We start from the raw sequence: 18,467 nt of genomic DNA on the forward strand, positions 1-18,467 counted from the left end.
GCAGGCCTGAAGTACAGGAGCACAATTCTCTCCAAGTTAGGACTGAATTTTTTTTAGGTGTGTACCTTCTTTTTGCTGCAAAAGACTGGACTCTGCCTTTAAAGGCAATCCCTGGATTTGCAGTCAGGAGTGTGGAGGGACAGATGTAGGGGAAAAAAAAGGCTCAAATAATTGCTCAGCTCCAAGAGCCTGTTTCCCATCTTTATTTGGAACTGAGCAGCAGACAGTGAATTTCTTTGGCTTTTTTTTCTGCAGATAAAAGTCTTGCATAAGCTGTCAGCTGACACTGCAGCCCCCTGAAAAGCTGGTGGAGGTTGCCAGGATTTGAGCCTTTTGAAGCATCCTGGTTTTCCTGCTCCCAGTCTCATTGTAGCAGGAGTTTGGGGGCTCCAGGCCTTCACTTTGGGGCGCTCTGGGCTCTGCCTCTCCCTGCCCAGTAAAGACAGTGCCTGTTTTTCTCCCCTCCCTGTGCCCTGGGTTTGTTTGTGTGACCCTGCTGAGCTGCAGATTGAAGCCTTGCTGAGAGTGCTGGATTTTCTGCAGACAGCTGGAATCTGTGGGGTCGAGGAGCAGGGAGGGAGGGAAGCTCCTCCTGGCAGAGGGACTCAGGGATTCGATCCTGTTCCTGTGGCTTTGTCTGTACCAGGCTGTGCTAAAGCTGCAGCCAACATTCCCAGGGCTGTAAATCAGTAAATAGGTACGGATTCATTTGGAAGGAGGGCAGGCACAACAGTCCTGGATGGTGAATCCGTGCTGCTCACTTGGAAACCGCTTCCAGTTGGAAAGATAAACAGGAAATGCATAACTCCTCTGTCCCAGCAATTCTGAGTAATCCCTGGGATGTCCAGAGAGGATGTGTGCTGGGGGGTCCTGGCTTTGCAAGCCCTTTGGCTTTTATCAGAGTGAATGGTGAGGGATATCTCTGACTTAGGAATTATTTGACTGGAAAGGGGAATATCAGGATGTGTACCTGGTGGTTGAACTGATTCCTTGGTTTTCTCACTGTAGCATTTTTAAATTAATTTTTTATAGATTTTTCTGCATTATGGAGGTTTCCATAGAATCTCAGAAAGATTTGGGTTGAAAGGGACCTAAAAGCCCATCCCATGGTCAGGGACACCTCCCACTGTCCCAGGCTGCTCCAAGCCCCATCCAGCCTGGCCTTGGACACTTCCAGGCATCCAGGGGCAGCCACAGCTTCTCTGGGCAACAAGAACCTTTCAGAAAGAGAGGCTTTTTCTCCTTTAAATTTTTTAGTAGTTCCTGCTGCTTTCCCTCAGAAGTGACTTGTAAGGAAATTTCACATTAATCCAAATTTGGCTGCGTTTTCCTGGTCATTGCCCTTTAAAGACACAGCTTGAAAATTGCCATTTTGCAAAATTTTATCAGGGTTTTTTTTTTTCTTCAAGACTATATTTTCAGTGTTGCTTTGATCCTCTAGTCACAATTTCTTTTTTTGTTGTTGTCCCTGGAGTAGCTTTGAAAGAAAAATTCCCACTATAGTGGGAAACAGTCTGGGTCTTTTGTGTATATGTATAAATAAGGAAACTTCCCTTTAAGGCTTTTCTTCATTTGTCTCCTAGTAACTTCCTCTGTTCTTTTTTTTCTCTTTTTATATTGTACTGTTGTGAGACATTTCAACAATATTTGAAATGCCAGGTAGGGAATCAAAAGCTGATGGTGTGAAAGAGAGATCCAGTGATTTTTCGGGGGTAAGAGGAAAGAAAGGACCTTACAGAGTGGAAAAGGGCTTAGTGCAGAGAATTATTTCTTTTGGAAAGGGCTGGTAGATGCTTGTTGTGAAACTCAGTGACATCAGGGATGGGTTGAGTTGCACGTGTTGACCTCAGAGCAGAGCTCTTAATTTTATAAACATTCTGCCTTAGGGGACTGCTCACAAAATTTGGCGATGGGAGTGAAGATGTTGAAGAGTGAGTGGATCTCTTTCCTGTACAGTTGCTCTGCTCCCAAACCTCTTCCCTCCAAATGCTGCAGGAGGCTTTGCCACTCACCAGCGAGTGAGGGCTGGCTGCTCTCCCAGGCCTAACACGCGCTTGGCTCCTTCCCTGATCCTCAGGAGAAATCCCAAAGCTCTGCTTTCTCTCCTGCTCTCCTTCCTGAGTTATCTTAGAGTCCCTGTGGAAGTGCCTAACACTTAAAAGCGGATTTTATGTTGGTTAATGCATCAGCTGTGAGCAAGGGCTGGTTGTGATGGGACGTGCAGATGACCCTCACAGCTCTGTGCAGCTCCTCTGGTGCTCAGATGTTTGTCTGATCCAGCAGCAAGGCTGCAAACTGGAATCACACAATCCCAGAGTGGTTTGGTTGGAAGGGACATTAAAAATCATCTTGCTCCACCCCCCTGCCATGGGCAGGGACACCTCCCACTGTCCGAGGCTGCTCCAAGCCCTGTCCAACCTGGCCTTGGACACTTCCAGGGATCCAGGGGCAGCCACAGCTTCTCTGGGCACCCTGTGCCAGGGCCTGCCCACCCTCACAGTGAAGGATTTCTTCCCAATATCCAACCTAAATCTACTCTTTTCCAGCTAGAAACCATTCCCCCTTGTCCTGTCACTGTCCAAAGTCCCTCCAGCCTGAGATCCAGTTCCTGAATGTATACTGATTGGCAAACTTCAAATATCCTTCCTCACAGATTGCTCTATAACACTGATATTTATGAAAGGAGTTTATTAAAAACCAACACTTCTAACGAGATTAATGAGCTTCTCTCCTGCTCTTGGACTTCTGGTTTAACCCTGTGTGTGCAAAGCTCTGCTCTGCCTTTTCTGTGCCTCTGGTTCATCTCGTTTCCAGTCCTCAAGGAGTTCTGAGTTTGGTTTAACTCAGACAACTTCTGCCCTTTTCATTGCAGATCGACACTAAAGCGAGCTGGGCCGCCCCCGCTGCCTCCCAAGGTGAGAAATGTGGGATTTAAGGGATTTAGCCAGCCTGGGATGGCCTCTTCTGCATTCTGCCTGTGATTTTCCATGAGAGAGGAACCTCTGAAATTATTCTGCTGTCAGATGTCTTATTTTCATACAATCATGGATCTCCTGAGCTGGAAGGGACCCACAGGGATCACCCAGCCCAGCTCCTGGCCCTGCACAGACACCCCAACAATCCCACCCTGGGCATCCCTGGCAGCGCTGTCCAAGCACGCCTGGAGCTCTTGCCAGACACCCCAACAATCCCACCCTGGGCATCCCTGGGGAGCCTGGGCAGTGCCCAGCACCCTCTGGGGGAAGAACCTTTCCCTGAAATCCAACCTAAACCTTCCCTGACACAGCTCCAGCTGTTCTCTGGGTTCTGGTCCTGCTGACCAGGGAGCTTTTTATCTTTCTTATATTGTGGTGCCCAAAACCTCACACACTTTTCAGAGGCTGACATGTTTTTATGTCGGAGCAGTCTGACTTGAATTCAACTTGTCTGAAGTTTATTCTTCCCAGGTGCCGTTCCCAATTCCTCCAACATTTCCCAAGTAACCATTCCCCTCTTTGGTTCCTTGCAGCCGAGGATGAACAGTTACCCCGAGGAAAACCTCCCAGATGACGACAGATGCCAGACAATAAAACACTTCCCAGACTCCCAGAACAGAGCCCCAGCAGCCCACAGGAGACAGAGTATCCCAGTTTGTGGGCCCCAGGCAGATTCCTGCCCCATGGGGATGACCAGCAGCATCAGCAGCCCTGGATTGCTCACAGCCAGATACAGCGACCTGGGTAAATGCCTCACCTGTCCTAAAGCTGACTGGCACCCTGGAAAAGGAATTGCTTCCAGAGCCAGCTGTTCCCTAGATAATACTTTAAAACAAGCTGATCATGAGGTGAAGTTTTCCCTTTTCCATGTGTGGTTCTTATTAGAGCCGTGCCTCATGGTGGGAATGTTCTTCCCGAAACAAGGACACTCAGCCAGTCAATCCCATTACTGTGTTGCCTGCAGGAACAGGAGAAAAACAATGAATGTGTGGGGAGGACCTTGCCACAGCTTTATTCTCAGTGGAATTTGTTCCAGGGACTGTTTGGATAACGGGAAGTGTGTAACTCAGCAGGGACAGCTGTGCTGGGAAGGGTTCAGCTGCCTGAGATGTGCTTATGGAATGTCAGAGCTCACTCCTCCCCTCCTGCTCAGCACAGGGGAGGAGATTTTTCTATTTCACTGTGTCAAATAAGCTGCAAACCATGTCTGGGCTCCTTTTCAGGCAATGGGAATGGGATGCTGAAACACATCGAGGAGCATGCAGAAGGACCTGGACAAATCCCTCAACTGCCACGGAAAAAGGAGAAGAGAGATTTCCCTGTAGGTGTTGGGACTCTGGGGCTGATCTCGCTGTCGTGTCCTCAAGCTGGTTTTGTGCCAGTGCACAGGAGGTGTTTTATGATCTTTCCTTCTTCCCACAGAAACCAGCAATCAACGGTTTGCCTCCGACTCCGAAGGTGCTGGTAAGAAATCCCATGTGCAGTGGGAATTACGGAAACCTCCTCTCTCTGGTGTGGAAGGTTTATGCTGGAATAAGGCACCAGCTCATCTGGGGGGATTTTCTGCATCTCACAGCCAGTTCCTTTTCCAGTACTGAATCCACACTATTTGTTTCCATGTTTTTAAACCTTCCAGTCACTGTTCAGTCTGGATGGGAAGGGTTGGAGGCTTCCCTGGCTCTGTGAGTTGTGATCTCCAGTGGCAGCACCTGCTTAGGAAGAGAAGTGGGAAAAGGTGGTAGTGATGAGAGGGTGTTTTTGCCTGTTTTCCCTTCATGTGCCATTTTATAAGCACTCAATATTCATGTTTGTTATATTCAATAAATAATAGGCAATAGTCTTACAATTACAGAATAATTTAGGTTGGAAAATCCCTCTGAGATCACCGAGTCCAACCCTTCCCCAGCACTGCCAAGACCACCACTGCCCCATGTCCCCAAGTGCCACATCCACATGGATTTTAAATCCCTCCAGGGTTATTGTTCTTACCCAGTAGGTACTAAAGCTGTTGATACCATTTTGAGCCCCCTTTGCATTTTTGAATGTCCAGGGATTCAAATTAAAAGCAGTGGAAGGCTGTGTGTAATTCAGCTGCGTGTGAGTGGCCAGGAAGTCAACTCCTTACACTCTGAATTCGTTTCAGGTTTCAGTTTTGGTGTCTTTCAGATGGGAGCCTGTTTTTCCAAAGTATTTGATGGTTGTCCTTTGAAGATTAATTGTGCAACTTCATGGATACATCCAGATACTAAAGGTAGTTATTTTAGGTCTGGTGATGGGGAAAGAAATCAATTTGTAAACTTATTTTAGGTTTGCATTTGAAACCTCCCAAAGTGGGAAGGGAGTAATTCCTTTCCCTGATTTCTTAGATCAGTACATCATCTTTGGAACTGAAGAAGGAATCTACACTCTAAACTTGAATGAACTTCATGAAGCAACCATGGAGCAGGTGAGTTCTGGTGGGCTGAACACACGGAATAGATCTGGGGATATTATGAAGCAATGAAGTTTGGCTTTGGAGGGAAAAGGTGGATACCAGGCTCTGGGGCTTAAATGATTCCCATCAAAGCCAGTAATGAAAACCTGACAATTATTTGTTCCCTGACCTACCTGTGTTTTTTAGTTGCTGCTTGTGTAACTCTGCTGTTAAATCTTCTTCTCCTTAGAGAACAGTTCTGTGTCCTTTGTCCCTCCGTTCCATCCCCACTAGATGGCACATTGCAGCTCCTTGGATGCTACCAAAGCCCTCAGTCGCTGAATTCAGCTGCTGTTGTTATCCCCAAGAAGCTTTTCCTGGGATCTCGAACCCTTTCCAAAGCCATTTCATGCAGTCATGGTCTTAAATCTGGTATTTTAGAGTCAGGATGTTCTTGGAATCTCATTCCTTGTATGTTTTCCTAAATTATTTCATCTAACAATCTTCTCTGGGCTTTTCCATGTGGTTTTTTGTATCCCACTGAAAGGTTGGCTGTGCCAGTGGTGGGTAGGGAGAACATTCAGTGCACTTCAAACAAAGTTTCCTTTTCCAGGAGAGCATTCCCAGCTGGCAGAGGTCAGGTGTGACCACCTCAGACCCCAGAGGCTTCTGCCACACCACTTGTTCCCACATTTCCTTTTATCCATTTGATGATTTCTCCCCTCCAAATGCACATTCTGAACTGGTTCTCCAACTTCTAATTCTGCTTGCATCTTCCAGAGGGCTTCCTGTCTCTCCAAGGTTAATAGCTCCCAATTCCAGGAGTATATTTTTATTCCATTTGTAGCTTTTCAGTGGAAATACTGAATAAAGCCAGAGCTGTTCTGTTAAATAGGAAACTGCTGGGAGATACTCAGGGTTTGTGTCCAAGCAGTTGGATCTTCTCTTTCTACACTTTCTCCTGCACCTCTTTTCTTACTTTGCACATGGGAGTGGCACACAGGACAAAGTGTTCTGGAATCATGGAATGGTTTGGGTTGGAAGGGAACTTAAATCCCATCCAGTCCCACCCCTTGCTATGGACAGGGACATTTCCACTCTCCCAGGGTGCTCCAAGCCATGTCCAGCCTGGCCTTGGACCCTTATTCCAATATTCCATGGTCTGTCTGTGCAGGGCTAAGGGTCCAAAACAGTGAATAAACAGGAAGATGGGATTTTCTCCAGTGTGGATCCCTGCAGGAATGGTGGTGGAGGTGGAGCAGGCAGGGAAAATCACAGCAGAAAATTCCTGTATGTTTCTATTAATGGAATTCTTTTCTTTTTTCCAGTTATTTCCCCGAAAGTGCACCTGGCTGTACGTTATCAACAACACCTTAATGTCCCTGTCAGGTGAGTGTAAACAGAGGAGAAATGACTGCAGTTATAAACAAACAGGAACATTTAAAGTCATGGTTGAACACAAGGTATTTTGGTCAGCCTGGAGAAGAGAAGGCTCCAGGGAGAGCTCAGAGCCCCTTCCAGTGCCTAAAGGGGCTCCAGGAGAGCTGGAGAGGGACTGGGGACAAGGCCTGGAGGGACAGGAGCCAGGGAATGGCTTCCCAGTGCCAGAGGGCAGGGCTGGATGGGAGATTGGGAATTGGGAATTGCTGGCTGGGAGGGTGGGCAGGGGCTGGGCTGGAATTGCCAGAGCAGCTGTGGCTGCCCCTGGATCCCTGGCAGTGCCCAAGGCCAGGCTGGACATTGGGGCTGGGAGCAGCCTGGGACAGTGGGAGGTGTCCCTGCCATGGCATGGGATGGGATGGGATTTAAGGTTCCTTCCAACCCAAACCATTCTGGGATTCTCTGGTCCTAAAACAAAATCTGTGTCCATTTGAAGGACAGTGAGGTGGCTTTCAAGTACTGCTCATCCAGCAGTTTTGCTGCTTGGATACACTGATTCCTGGGCAATCAGTTGTCCTGAATAGAACATTCCAGACAGGAATCAGGCACTGTGGGATGGAGGCTGATGGTAGCACTGTGCCTTTAAACATGCAGAATTTGTATAACAACACCTGTCTTGATTTATAGATAAGAAAATATCCTGATATAATGAATTGTTGGTTTATAATTACAGCCTTTTAAAAATGTTTGCATAAAACTAACTGTAATGAAATGAGCTCTGATCTTCTCTATATTCATTATCATTTTTATGTTATTTTCTTTTTCTTCATCTCTGGACTTGACCTACCTGACACCTGTTTTAGAAGGTAATTTTTCCATACCTCCATTTTCCTGAACCTTGCAGTTCTATGCTGGAGGACTGGCTGAGATGTCAACTTTGCTTTTCTCTCTTACAGGGAAAACATTCCAGCTCTACTCCCATAATTTAATAGCATTGTTTGAACAAGCCAAAAAAACAGGATTAGCTGCTCATATTCAAACCCACAGATTTCCTGACAAAATATTACCAAGGTACAAATCTTTCACTTACAGAAAATTATTAATAAGTGAAAATAGCCATAAATTGTGTTGGGGCTGTTGAGTTGGTGCATGAAGGGCCCTGACATCTGTTGTTGATGCATTTTTTGGTGATTATTGTTCCAGGAAATTTGCCTTAACGACCAAGATCCCTGACACAAAAGGATGCCACAAATGCTGTATAGGTGAGCAGACAAATTCAGCTTTGCCATTTATTCCCCTGGCCTTTGTCCCTGGCCATGGCATGTCTGAAATTCATTTCTTTTTAAGAAACTTGGAGTTAGTTCTTTGTTCAGACAAAAGGCTGAGGGAATTGGGGTAGTTCAGCCTGGAGATGTTCCAGAGTGGCCTAATTGGGGCATTTCAGTGCCTGAAGAAGCTACAGGAAAGATGGAGAGGGACTTTGGACAAGGACCTGGAGTGCCAGGACAAGAGGGAATGGCTTCCCAGTGCCAGAGGGCAGGGATAGATGGGATATTGGGATTAAATTCTTCCCAGACCCCTGGCACATCCACAAACAGCCTTTTCCCCTTGTCACCTTGGCTCAAGGTGTGATCCAGTTCCAACTTATAGTGAGGAAAACTTGAATATTTTCCACCAAGAAAGGATCAGTAGGAATAAAAATTCTGGCAGCCCGGGGAGGGCAAAGCCATCAGTGCAGTTTGAAGTGCACAGAAGGGGTTAAAGCTTGTGAAGTTGTGGATTTTCAGCTTGGGCTGCCTACAGAATGTTTGTCCTTTCCAATACTGGCCCTGGTGCTGTGTGAAATCAGAGTCATGGAATTACTAAGGCTGGAAAGGCCCTCTAAGATCATCCATCCATTCCCCCAGCACTGCCCAGCCCAGCACTAACCCACATCCCTAAGTGTCACATCTGCAAATTGTACCTTTCCACCCCTAAAAATGAATATAAAGTGTTCAGCTGCACACTTGGAGATCCTGTTTAGCTCATCTGAAGTGCCCACAACAGCCACATTTACAAATAATTCCTGAAGTCAGGCTGCTCCTGTGCCCAACTGAGCTTAAAAAGCCACCCCCAAACCCCGTCCCATGTATTCCATGAGCTGTCAGAGCTCCCTGGGGGCTTCCCACCTTCTCTGCCTGGGAATTGCTTTATTTCAAGGCCAGTCTGACCCCGAGCTCTCCCTCCTGGCTCCCACAGCCCCAGGGAGAGGCACTGCAGCTTTTCTGCCCACTCAGCGTGTGGCCTCTGAACTGGGACTCCAGGAATGCAACTGGTTATTAATTAAAGCTGTAATTGAATTTATCTGGAATGTAGCACAATATTAATCATTGTGGATGTTGGGATGGGAAGCCACAAGGCAACAGTGGGAAACTGATGGAACAAGATGGGCTTTAAGGTCCCTCCCAAGCCTAATCATGCCATGGTATGATTTTATAATGCTATTTCTTAACTCATTTGTAAAGATAGCTGTAGGGTTATTTTTTCAAGTATACTTTGAACTTGCAGGGCTTTAAAATTACTCTTTTCTGGGCTTTTTTATTTTATATAGTACGAAATCCATACACAGGCCACAAGTACCTGTGTGGTGCATTGCAGTCTGGAATTGTTCTACTCCAGTGGTATGAGCCAATGCAGAAATTCATGTTAATAAAGGTAAGCATTTACTTTTAGTTTAGTTGAATAATTATACAGTTGTTGAAATAACCTTTCCAGAGTCTGTGATGGAAAGTACACCTCGGCTTTTTGTGGGTTGTGAGCACTTGAAAGTCTGGCTGGACACATTTTGACTCAGAAAATCTTGTGACTGAAGTAATTTAAGTAATATAAAAGTCATTTAAGTGCTGGATCAAGCCCAGCACTGGCAATAACAGACCATGATCCACCTCTGCCCAGCCTTCAAAAGCACTCTCAGCAGCAGTAAAAATTCTGTATATTTATACTTTGTGCATGTTGTTGCAGAGTCATTTCAAGGTAAAAGCAAATTCGCAGAGGCCTGATGATGTTTTGTTTTCCCAGCACTTTGATTTCCCCCTGCCAAGCCCCCTGAATGTGTTTGAGATGCTGGTGATCCCAGAGCAGGAGTATCCCATGGTGTGTGTGGCCATCTCCAAGGGCACAGAGCCCAACCAGGTGGTGCAGTTTGAGACAATCAACCTGAACTCTGCGTCCTCGTGGTTCACAGAGATCGGGGCAGGTGAGGCTCTGGGTTCCTCTTCCAGCTATTTTGTTGTCTGGGAATGTTGGATATCCCTTCCTTGCAGTCATTTGGAGACCCTTTAGGCTTGGCAGCTTCTCTGCCTAAAGCAGATGGAAGCTGATCCCAGATTGTCAGAACCTGAGGGGAGCCAACAGGAAAAGCTGGAGAGGGACTTTGGACAAGGGCCTGGAGGGACAGGAGCCAGGGAATGGCTTCCCAGTGCCAGAGGGCAGGGATGGATGGGAGATTGGGAATTGGGAATTGCTGGCTGGGGGGGGGGGGAGGCCCTGGCACAGGGTGCCCAGAGCAGCTGGGGCTGCCCCTGGATCCCTGGCAGTGCCCAAGGCCAGGTTGGACAGGCTTGGAGCAGCCTGGGACAGTGGAAGGTGTCCCTGCCCATGGCAAGGGGGTGGGAATGGGATGGGCTTTGAGGTCCCTTCCAATCCCAGCTGTTCTGTGATTCTGGGATTCTCAGTGTTGTGCTGACCTGCCCACATCAGTACAAACTGTCCTTACAAAACACCTTTTATTTTCTAAATTTCCTTAAACACCCATCAGACCCTGCTGATTGGGTTCTCCTTTGTGGTTCCATTCTGTTTCCCAGGATCCTGCTCTTTCCTCTCCTTTCCTGCATTAAAACTCCCAGAAATGGATTCCTGTCCATCTTCCAGCCCTTGTGGGAGGGTTGTTATCTTCAGCTGGCTCTTAAAAATTACAGATTTGGGTTATTTTTATCTTTAAATATTGCTTTTTAGCAGCTCTAGGAACAACTTCATTAGTAAAAACTAGAAAAAAACCTATTAAACTAGTTTATATCATCACAATAATCTTTCCAGATGTGGATTTATGGGAAAAGAGAGGATTTTTAGGAATTATAATTCCCTTGATGGTTCCTTTTGTTTTTTGTGGTGCCTCTCTATGGAGGAAGCTGTGCTGAACTGCAGCATGAAATGTATTTTATCCAGTAAAAGTTGCGTTTTCCTATTAAATACCTGCTTTGAACAGAGAGCTTTGTGCTTCTCCCAGAACATTCTGGGATCTTAGAGCCTTTAAAATATCAGAGTAACAACTATCACCATGAAAAGAGCTTGGGGGGGGGGGCTGAGTCTTTTGATGTGCTATAAAATAGAAAATAATCCAGTTTATTTTTCCCCAGGCAATCAGCAGTTGGATGCCATTCACGTGACACAGCTGGAAAGAGACACTGTCCTGGTCTGCCTGGACAGTGAGTAACACAGAACTCTCTTGGATCACTGACTTACACCTCGTGCAAAACTTGGGTTGCCACAGTTGTTGATTTTAACTCCACCACGAGTTCATTTTCCTCCCTACATTATTAATTTGTGTTGTAATATTTCCAAAAAAGATAGTTTGGATAAGTGGGATTTCACTCTGGTTTTTGTGATTCCATTTCCCCTCTTCATGTGTGCATCACTCTGGCAGGAGAGTCTAAAACCACAGCAAGTGGTACAAAGTTTCCTGTGTTTGAGAGAAAGATGCTCTTGGGTTCATTTTAGGCAAATGCTGTAGATGTTAAGTTTGGGTATTTCTTTGTGCCTGAAAGATTAAATGAGTATTTTACACTTAAATCCTTTTCAGCAGTGGGTTTTAATGGTGGTTTTTCTCTTTCTCTTGAGAATTTGTGAAAATAGTGAATTTACAAGGGAAATTGAAGTCAAGCAAGAAATTGGCTTCTGAGCTGAGCTTTGATTTCTGCATCGAGTCAGTGGGTGAGTGATTTGCTTCTCTGGTGTCTCTCAGGGGTTTAAGAACTCACTGTTGAAAGCCTGACTGGTTTCTGGTCATTTCCATAGCAATGAGAACAAAATTTGGGGAGGAAAAAGTGGTTTAGTAATCCATAAATCTGTGTTAGTCTTCTAAAAGTTAAGATTTTATTTCAAGTAATAGCACATCCATTTTTTTCTAGTCAGGGTAATACTATTTGAATCTAACTCTTAAGCTGCTGTCTTTAGACTAGGACAGGAGCCTTGCTTCTAGAACTTGAACTGTAGCTGTCAAACAAGAATTTCTGCTGTAATAACCTTTCAGAATCACAGAATTAAATCACTCAGAGCTGGCAGCTCTGTGCTGTCTCTGTCCCTAAATGGAAAACTCCCATTTTCCATCATCTGTTTTGAAGTAACTGTAATAATTCAGGTGATGTGTCATTTCCAGCAACTCACAGTTGGCAGTGTTTGTTTACACACTTCCTGGAGGGCTCTCCAGAGGCATTAGGAAAACAAGGATCCAGGGAATGGGGTGTGATTTGTGCTCCTTTTTTTGCAGTGTGCCTTCAGGACAGCGTGCTGGCCTTCTGGAAACATGGGATGCAGGGCAAGAGCTTCAAGTCAGATGAAGTAAGTGATCTCCAGCCTCTCCAGGTGTCTTTCCTCCTGTTCTTATTTACCACTGGATCCTTTGGCTTCTCTCTCTGCTTCCCAAGTGAGAATGTTCATGTTCCACAATGCTTAACATCCATTTATCCATTTCAGTCCTGTACTTTGCATTAAATTGCATTTGAACATTTCTTTCCTTCCAACTCAGACCAATAAATGTCATTTTGCTGTTGAAGTGGATCTCAGTATCTGCATTTTTCTGCAGGTGACCCAGGAGATATCTGATGAAACCAGGGTTTTCCGCCTGCTGGGGTCAGACAGGTAATCTCCCTGCAGAAACAGAAACCTTTTGTTTTATTTAAACCAGCTTTTCTAGTTCCCAGCTGGGCCTGGCTTCCAGCCCAGCACAGCTCTGTCTGTGGGCACCAAGTGTCAGGGAGAGAGGAGAGATGCTCTTGGCTTGCAGGGTGCCCAGTGCTCTTCTGGAAAAGCCTGCTCCTGGCTTGGATTGTCCTGGTGAGCTGGGAATTACCTTGGCAGCACTCTGTTAAAGAGAATCTTTGCTGGTCTAGAAATAGCAGAGCAAACTAGAACCCACTTGGGTTTTAATCACAGTTATCCAAGTCCACACATTATCCATAACATCCAGCTGAAGCCTTCCAGCTGCCCCCAGGTTTGGAACCTGAGCAGAAGCTGGCCCAGGCTCCAGGCTGGACATGTTCACTTGTGGATTCTCAGCCAGCCAGAGGGATAAATATAGGAATAGATAGGGATGAGTCCAGCAATCACTTCCAACCACAGAATCCCAGACTGGTTCGGGTTGGAAGAGGCCTTAAAGGTCATCTTGTTCCACCCCTGGGCAGGGACACCTTCCACTAGACCAGGTGGCTCAGAGCCTTGAGCACCTCCTGCTCTCGAATCCCTGATCTCTGCTCCCTCACCTGGCCTTGGAACTGCCAAACCCTTTGGTTTGTATTTTCCATCTCTCTACAAATGGAGCAGGAGTCTTTCCTGCCATTCCAGCAAGGAGATGTGGAATCACCTTTTTACCTTGGATCACCCTAGAGCTGCTCGGGTGCAGAGGTGAGGATCAGGGACAGAGGCTCTTCAGAGACTTCTTTTGAAAACTCTTTGAGGAAAGCAAAAAGCAGATAAGTTTAATCCTAAAAACAACAGGAACTGGCACAGAGAAATGCTCAGCATTTGGAAGGGAGAGGGGAGGTCAAAGGCCCAACCACACCAGCTGATGGTCAAAGTCCAGCATTGGTCAGTGTGCCAAGATGGGGAGAAAATAATTTTCCAGAGCAGCTCACAGGATCATGATCCAGCAGGACAAAGGCAGAGATGAGGTTGAGTGATCCCTATGAGCTCATCAGGTAATATTTAGGAGGGAGGAGAATTGTTGAGGTTAGTGGCTGATGCTTATCCTAAGATGTAGGAGGGATAAACATATACAGGATCATGGAATTACAGAACGGATTGGGTTGGAAGGAAGGATAATCCAGTTCCAACCCTTCCACTATATCTCGTCCTTCAGTGTTTTTATCAGAAGTGATGCTGGAAATTGAGGGAACTGTTAAAAGAGTGAAACACTCAAGATACTTTGGGGAACCTCCATCTCCAGTCTGTACAAACCCCTGAGTTTCCTCCTCAGGAGTTACACCAGGAGCTGGTTTTTGCCCCTAACCACGTGGATCCCCTTTGTGTTTGGCTGCAGAGTGGTTGTGCTGGAGAGCAGGCCCACGGAAAACCCCACAGCTCACAGCAACCTCTACATCTTGGCTGGACATGAAAACAGTTACTGAGCAACACTCACCCACCAGACAACAGAGGGAATTGGCCACACTGGAACCCAGGAGCGCCAGGAAACTGGGACTTGCCGTTTCTTGCCTTGACACCAGAATTGTGTTGGTTTTTGGGGTGGGAATCAATCCATTTTTGCAGCTGGGAACAGCTGGTTCTGTCTCTTGCCACTGTGTGGTTGGTTATATCGAGTTTGCTTAATAAAAGCTGAGATAAAGAGCCCTTTACTCATTAGTTCTAGGGAAACAGAGCCTTGAAACATGTTCTGCAGTAAAGGTGCCATAAACTGTTAAATATTTTCCTTCCCTTGGATTTTCCTTTTATTCTGTAGATACAGATCTAGTGCTGGCTGTTGCCCTGTTTTATACTGAGTCTTATTCTTAATAAAACAAAGATTTGTGTAGGAAGTGGAAGTATCTGCAAAGCTTTTTGGTTTTAAATCTGCCATTGGGTATGGCTTTGTATAATAGACTATTTAATCCTTATTTATTAATCTGCTGCTAGGATGGGGTAATGTCTAACTTTTAGCAAAGGAAGGTTGCAGAGCAGCTTACTTTTTTTTTTTTTTTTTTTTTTTTTACCATTGTATAAAGATTTGATGATTCTTTTTCCTTGTAGGGATGTAGTGCATTACTGAGGGGTGTGTTACCGTGTTGGGTGATCTTGTAAAAAAAAAAAATGCATTTTTGTACAACAAAGTATTTTGTACTGATTTTTCTGCCTGCAGAATTGCCATAAAAGGGATTTTCTTACTTCCTAGTAGGGTGTGTGTACAAAAAGTAGAATATTGTTATCAGACTTGTTGCTCCTGGGTGGCTGAGTACAATATCCGTGTGTGTGTGTGTGTGTGTGTGTGAAGTTGACTGGCAGTGTGTATTTTTTATATATATATTTATACATATATATATAAAAATGTACAAAACATATATGCTTTATTTTCATAAATTAGGGATAAGCCTTGTGACATGAAGTGGAAATTGTAGCAGGTCATCATCCTTAATGAATGAAAGTATCATGTATCCAACTGCCCACGACGTGTAGTTTATTTATGCTATTCCAGAGGGGAGCCTGGAGCCACAGCTGAGCCTGAGCAGCATTCCAGCTGCTGCCAGCCAGTGCTTTGGGAATGGCTGCTGCCCCAGCTGTGTAGTGTAAATAAACATGATAAGAACCAGTATTCTATATCCAAGCTTTGATCACTTTCTCTCTGTTTGGTCACCTGCATTTTTTTCCTTTCTCTTTCTCCATTGAAGAGTCGCATCGGTTCCTTTTGTCTTCCTCATTAATTAAAATTCTTGAGGTACCATTAAATATAGACTGACTCCAGGAGAGCATCTGGTTTTACTACCTCACATTACCCTGCTGGCTTTGATGTGAACAGTCCTTGGGCAGGTGCAGTAGCAGCTCAGAAACATTTGAATTGAAGGGGTTTTTAATAAAATGCTGCAGGAGGCAGGTGCCTGTTCAGCTCCTGAGATCTGCTGCCTAGGAAGGAGAGGCTGGAATTGCCAGGTCATGTGAGCAGAGCAGTAAAGGGGTGTGACAGCTGGGAGTGCGTTGGTGCTGTGTTGTCTGCGTTGGCATCGGGCTCCGTGATCCATAATTTAACACGGAGGGAATTGTCTGGGCCCACGTGATGGCTCAGGGATGTCTCGTTACTCAGGACAGCTGCAAGTTGGGAAGGTCCAGAGGGGAAAATAGCCCTGCACACATTTAGCATTTTAGCCACTGTCATTCAAAACTAATTCTTGCTGGCTTGACATCCAAATTAAGTCGAGCTTTTCAGTTCTGACACTGTGTCAAAGCTTAGTAAGTAGTAAGTGTACAGATAAAATTTAAAAATCACTCCAGGGAGCATGAAAAATGTGCTTGAAGGGTGGTCAGCTGGAATTGGATCAGCAGTATTAAAAGCAGGACGTGTGATTTTTTTGTCTTTTAAAGGAGTTCTCTAGTATTGAAATTCTTCTCCACAGGTAACAGTGACTGTTGATTAACCTCAAATGGTGCCACTCCTGGTCTACAGGGACTTTAAAACAAAAATTAAGGCAAAGTGAAGCACCAGGTGTAGATATTGTAGAGCAAACACTTTTTAATTTACCTCATTCACTACAGAAGGTAATTTCAGCTTCATCTTTGAAAACACTTAAAGGAGATCTCTAAAAGACTAGAGAAACCTGTAAATAAAATCTAAATATTTATGGGGAATAACTGGAGTAAATAACTCTTAGGTCATGACACTGTCATGCAGAAATAACGAGCTGAAAGTATTTTTCTTTGACACGAATGACTGGTGTTTTGCTGGATCATAAAGAATAAACTTTAGGAAAGTCCTCGTTTAATCAAACCTTTTTTAGCTGTTGAAGCATTTCTAATGGCATGCTGTGAAATGCTTTCTGCTGGTTTCATAGACAGTGGCATTTTTTTGGCATGATCTGCAAGATGCTGTTTCCTAGTGTAAAACCTCACTTTTGTTCCGTACCACAGAGCAGATTTGTGTGTTCCATGGTCAGCCCTGCCAGCCTCGGTGACTCTGATCAGTATAATTTGTGTTTGACTGTTTAATTTAGTCTGGTATTGTCTGTATCTTTGTTTTTTGTGGAATTTAAACCAGGCTTGAGAAAGCCTAATGGGAGGAGCTCGAGGGTCATGAAGCAAAAGCTTGCTCAGCCCCTCCTTCCTTGCTTATCAAAGTTTTAATTATTGGATGCACGAGGTCATGTACCCGACTTGAAAGCCTTAAAACAGGCTCCCAGAGCTCTTGGAAGTACAAACAGCATGGGAAGAGCAGTCTGTGGATTAATCTCTTTGGATTTCCTAACCAAATTCCTTGTAAGTGAAAAATACAGCTGGAATTGTGCTGACATCTCTTTAAAGAAGAAAGGTACAACGCATCAGTGAGCCACGGTGTCTCTGGATGGAAAGGACAAGACTGGGAGACTCTGAAATGCGCTTTTTTTACCTTGTTTAGTTGTTAGGTGTAACTGAGACTCATAACTGCACTCGTTCAGTTTGTGTAACCAGGCTTTGTTCCACAGGAATTTCTGTTGCCGTTCAGTCTATGCCAAATAAACTGCTTTATTTGATCCGTGGTGTGGTGACTTGCTGGGAACAATACCTTGTCAGAGGAATCTCGGGAGAATCCAGACGGTCTCCAGGTTTTGTGGCCGCTGTGGGAAGGGCCTGGCGCCGCTGTTCTGTGTCCTGCAGACTGCCGGGAGCCAGCAGCAGCTCGCACGGACAGCGGGATAGCACAGGAGGGAGAAATCGGAGTAGCTGGGGCAAATTATTCCCGGCCCTGCCCTGCTGCCAGTCACCTGGGATCACCAAGGAACCACTCAGGAGTTGGCTGGCTGGAAAAGCAGAGGCTGCCTGCCTTGTTCCTGGGAGGAGAGCAGGGCCTGGTGGGTTTCAAAGGGCTGCTTGGAGTTGGAAAACACACGGCTCAGCCTCAGCAGGATCTAGAGCAGTTTACACCTTGTCCTCAGGCTTTGGCTGTTTGCTGCAGGTGCTTCAGGTGCTGTACCTGTATCCCAGATCTTCAGGGATCTGCTGAGGTAGAGGGAGAAGGAGGTTGGAAAAATAATGGAATGAATGTGCCTTTGGGCAACACAAAGAACTGCCAGTCACTGGTAAATAAGTGCACAGCAATATTCCTCCTCTGCAGAAGATTGTTATCTCTGGGGGTCAGTCTTGGCAGCTGGAATGTGAGGACTGCACATCCCTGATGGATGTGGCTTGGGAAGAAAAATAATGAGTGGATCTTTGTTCTGAATGGGGAAGCACCTCTGGAAAGGACTGGGGAGGTAGGAAGTGTGAGATGGAGTGGGATGCCCACACTTACATTTAGATCTAATATTGGAAGCAACTACCACCACAAAAGGCCACCTTGGTCCGGGGATGAGGAAAGGGATGATGATCCAGGGACCCAGACGGGAGCACCAGGAAAGGGAACAGGAAGGTCAGGGATGGAAAAGCTCGACGGAAAGGTGTGGCTGCTGGCAGGAGCCCATTCAGTGACAGATACCTGAGATACTGGAACCGTGCAGTGGGGAGATGTTCCAGGGAAACCTCCAGGTGCCAGAGGGAGGTGAGGGCGCTGCTTGAGGCTGACAGACCCTGTGGAAGGCTCCCTCTTCCAACCCTGCAGGAAAACGGAGTCAAACCTAGAGATCCTCTGGAAAAGCAGAGAGGAGCAAAGAAAACGCGATCATGGCAGGGGGGTGGAGCTGGATGGTCTTTAAGGTCCCTTCCAGCCCAATCCATGCCGTGGTGCCGTGATTCCATGAACACGGCGCTGCGGGGCACGAAGCCCGAGGGGAATC

The 18,467-nt window shown here is 45.9% G+C and overlaps 1 protein-coding gene and 1 long non-coding RNA gene across 3 annotated transcripts in view; one reads left to right on the top strand and one right to left on the bottom strand.

Annotated features, from left to right (window-relative positions):
* MAP4K5 (mitogen-activated protein kinase kinase kinase kinase 5) overlaps positions 1–17,228 on the top strand; it is a 53,896-nt gene extending 36,668 nt beyond the window's left edge. Inside the window, exons 16-33 of one of the 2 annotated variants that reach the window (XM_017738883.1) lie at positions 1,887–1,931; positions 2,873–2,915; positions 3,509–3,719; positions 4,199–4,296; positions 4,398–4,439; positions 5,142–5,226; positions 5,342–5,421; positions 6,717–6,777; positions 7,632–7,634; positions 7,725–7,839; positions 7,972–8,030; positions 9,359–9,462; positions 9,826–10,003; positions 11,163–11,231; positions 11,644–11,736; positions 12,293–12,363; positions 12,608–12,663; positions 14,060–17,228. In XM_017738883.1, coding sequence (XP_017594372.1) covers positions 1,887–1,931; positions 2,873–2,915; positions 3,509–3,719; positions 4,199–4,296; positions 4,398–4,439; positions 5,142–5,226; positions 5,342–5,421; positions 6,717–6,777; positions 7,632–7,634; positions 7,725–7,839; positions 7,972–8,030; positions 9,359–9,462; positions 9,826–10,003; positions 11,163–11,231; positions 11,644–11,736; positions 12,293–12,363; positions 12,608–12,663; positions 14,060–14,147 — 1,501 coding nt within the window. In that variant the 3' untranslated portion in view covers positions 14,148–17,228. The remainder of the gene's footprint in view (positions 1–1,886; positions 1,932–2,872; positions 2,916–3,508; positions 3,720–4,198; positions 4,297–4,397; positions 4,440–5,141; positions 5,227–5,341; positions 5,422–6,716; positions 6,778–7,631; positions 7,635–7,724; positions 7,840–7,971; positions 8,031–9,358; positions 9,463–9,825; positions 10,004–11,162; positions 11,232–11,643; positions 11,737–12,292; positions 12,364–12,607; positions 12,664–14,059) is intronic. The other variant, XM_017738884.1, reaches the window with a different exon arrangement.
* LOC108447803 lies at positions 16,720–18,461 on the bottom strand. The gene is made up of 2 exons (XR_001863489.1): positions 18,170–18,461; positions 16,720–17,694 (listed from the first exon to the last, which is right to left on the bottom strand). It is a non-coding gene; the product is annotated as an uncharacterized LOC108447803 (long non-coding RNA).
* Positions 18,462–18,467: the final 6 nt, after the last annotated feature.

Source organism: Corvus brachyrhynchos, unplaced genomic scaffold (genome assembly GCF_000691975.1).
Source record: "Corvus brachyrhynchos isolate BGI_N302 unplaced genomic scaffold, ASM69197v1 scaffold245, whole genome shotgun sequence".
NCBI classification, from domain to species: domain Eukaryota; kingdom Metazoa; phylum Chordata; class Aves; order Passeriformes; family Corvidae; genus Corvus; species Corvus brachyrhynchos.